Raw genomic sequence first — 2,662 nt, 5'->3', positions numbered from 1 at the left:
GGGGGTACAGAGGTCCCCTATATATACTACTGTACATCTGTGGCTACGTAGTACTATACAGTACATTCCCAGGATGCACAGTCGCACAGAGAAGCAGTGCGTACACAGCGAAGCTGTGTGTGTACCACATGAGTAGTACAGCCTCGGTTATTGCAGTAACCGGCTGTGCCGTTCCATATCTTGTGACGGCTGTGTTAGGCAAGCTGTGTAAACCAGCGCCTGTTCAACACTGTGGAGTTGCGGGCGCCCAGTGGTCAGACGGTCAGCACATTCGGTGGAGCGCCCAGAAGCTGCTGACGCGACATCATCATACTTCGATATGCACCCGCATCTCTCGTATTCTGGAAGCTTTTGAGGGATTTCTGACGTTTCACGGTCATCTGAGGTGTTCTAACAGATTTCGTCACCATGCCCAAAAATTTCGGCGGGAGGGTTTTCCTGATGTCGTTGAGCTGATTACGGCGGCATGATTCACATGTGTAGCCCACAGCTCGTGTAAGCCGATGCAGGCCGCACCAGATCCTAGCAAACACTGCACTGGGTCAAGGCTGTGCGCTCTCTTTGTGCCTGTCTTTATTATCGGATTGCGATCCCTTGCCTTGCCTCGTGTTTTCGGCACAGCCTACTCCAAAGCCACTATTGCCCCTAGCGCATCTCGAACGAACGTATCACTCACTCCCGACAAGTGCTTCCCAACGGCTCATATCCTTTATGGACGCCCTTACGAACTCCCTCCACCCCCCGTCTTTGGTTTCATCTACTCCGCAGTCCCCGGCGCTTCCATGGGAGGTCATCGAGAGGGCCATCGATCTCTGCGCAGGCGACAAGGCCACGCTGTGCGCTGTTGCTCTCACCTGCAGCCAGCTCCATTCTCGCAGCATCTTTGTTCTGTTCACAGATGTCGACATGCAGAGCGAGGATCAGCTCATTCAGTTTCACAATGCTGTCCAAGCTCAGTCCCACCTTCAGCCTATCGTGCGATCTCTGTCGTTTCCGTGGGACGACGTCTCTCCATTCCCCTTGTTGTCCATCCTCCCCGGTCTCCGTCATGTCGCATTCATGAGGATAATGTCTATGATCAGGGACGATGACCAGCTCCCCCAGTCGACTCTACTGGGCTCTAGGCAAGTCTTGACTGGCCTTCGGAACCTAACTATCCACTGTGCTAGTTTCCACACGCAAACCATTTTCCTTTGCTTTCTTTCAGCCTTCCCGGACATCGAAAACCTTACCTGCGAGCATCTCTCATTATATGAACATATTCCTCATGGCGAACGGGGTATGTCCTGTCGAGTACAGCCGGAAACGCTGAATGTGAGCGTTATCATAACCATTTGTGTTCCTCGATTGTGACTCTGTGCTTCCTTATAGATACTTCAAGATGTGGATGAACGCATCACAGAGATGCTTATTTACATAGCCACTAATCAGCTTGCACTTGGGGAACACACTCGTGCGTATCTCGTTCCGTCTCCCAATGGTATATTTCATGTACTTCACATCAGAATCATCATTCGCCCCACCTCCTCAAGCAGGCGACGATTACCGGACCTCCTTGACATGGTGGATACAAGTCAATCCAGAACAACTCCAAGACGCCATCCGAGTATTACGTGATTCAGAACATACAGCGATAAGAGACCTTACTCTGGTCCTCTGGGATCACGACGTAGGGCGTCTATACAATGAATGCGGCCGTTGGCCTCCCAACGTGGAGCTCTGCACAGCCCTGGAGAAGGTCCTGCTCGGATATCCTGCTCGCCGTGTGCTATGTGCTATTGGATGCTCCCGATGGTATAATTCTGAATGCGCGGAGGACGATCTCCTGGTCAGACGAGTTCAGCAGGTTGTTTCGTCCACTAAGCGAGAAATGGGCGCTGACGGAAGACGTCAAATCCTATGAGTCTCATTGACCAACCATGAATCTAACGTCGGATGTTGACTTGCGTAGCCGGGAAACCCGGGCATGACTCGCCCGTCACTGCCCTTGTTGTCTCCTCAGATGGGCGGTGGGTAGCGACAGCCTCCATGGATGCCACCATCATCCTGTGGGATGCCCGAGATGCGTGTATCTCACAAGAATGGTTCGCTCACGACGGGGGGGTCTCGGATCTTGCATTCTCATCGGACAACCGACACCTCTTGTCCGCAGGTGAAGATGGCAAGGTCTCTGTAACGGATCGTTCATTATCTTATCTTATCTACATAGTTAATCTACATCTTGTATCTAAATCTGGATCGTCATGGTGATCGGCGCTGATCCATCTGGATCCGCGCGACGTGGCGAAGGCTTCTCAGCCTTTCACCACGTCCACCATAGTATACGCCCTCTCAATCTAGAGATTGGTTCAGTGTACTTTGGACTTGTGTGAATCAGGCGACACCCGTATCATTACACTTTTTTACACTCCATACCACGAATACGTGGGTTTCTAGATTGTATTGTGTGTTAGGCACCTACCATGACGGAACCCTCGACATCACACGCGACACACCGTGAGACCGCGAGCTCGACTCGAGCTTCGCCTCTGAGGCGGTCTCCCCGAGACCCGGACGCTTCGTCAGGAAGCTCTATCCCCGGAGGTCCTAGCTCGTCTGGCAGACGTGCGGACTCACCCCGAACCGGCGCTCTCCCAAGGTCCGCAGGGACCCGCCGGTTCTC

The 2,662-nt window shown here is 52.8% G+C and overlaps 2 protein-coding genes across 2 annotated transcripts; both read left to right on the top strand.

Annotated features, from left to right (window-relative positions):
* Positions 1-711: 711 nt before the first annotated feature.
* DICSQDRAFT_175972 (uncharacterized protein) lies at positions 712-1,124 on the top strand (the record flags this gene model as incomplete). Its single annotated transcript, XM_007371806.1, has 2 exons — positions 712-1,045; positions 1,105-1,124. 2 exons carry the CDS (start codon positions 712-714, stop codon positions 1,122-1,124), a joined length of 354 nt encoding a protein of 117 aa, XP_007371868.1.
* Positions 1,125-1,959: 835 nt separating this feature from the next.
* DICSQDRAFT_39885 (WD40 repeat-like protein) lies at positions 1,960-2,181 on the top strand (the record flags this gene model as incomplete). The annotated part of the gene is made up of 1 exon (XM_007371805.1): positions 1,960-2,181. A coding segment is annotated over one exon (222 nt), but the record flags the coding sequence as incomplete, so codon positions are not given.
* Between the last annotated feature and the right edge of the window lie 481 nt (positions 2,182-2,662).

The sequence above is a fragment of the Dichomitus squalens genome (assembly GCF_000275845.1).
Source record: "Dichomitus squalens LYAD-421 SS1 unplaced genomic scaffold DICSQscaffold_307, whole genome shotgun sequence".
Classification (NCBI taxonomy): domain Eukaryota; kingdom Fungi; phylum Basidiomycota; class Agaricomycetes; order Polyporales; family Polyporaceae; genus Dichomitus; species Dichomitus squalens.
This window is presented reverse-complemented; position numbering and strand designations above follow the sequence as displayed.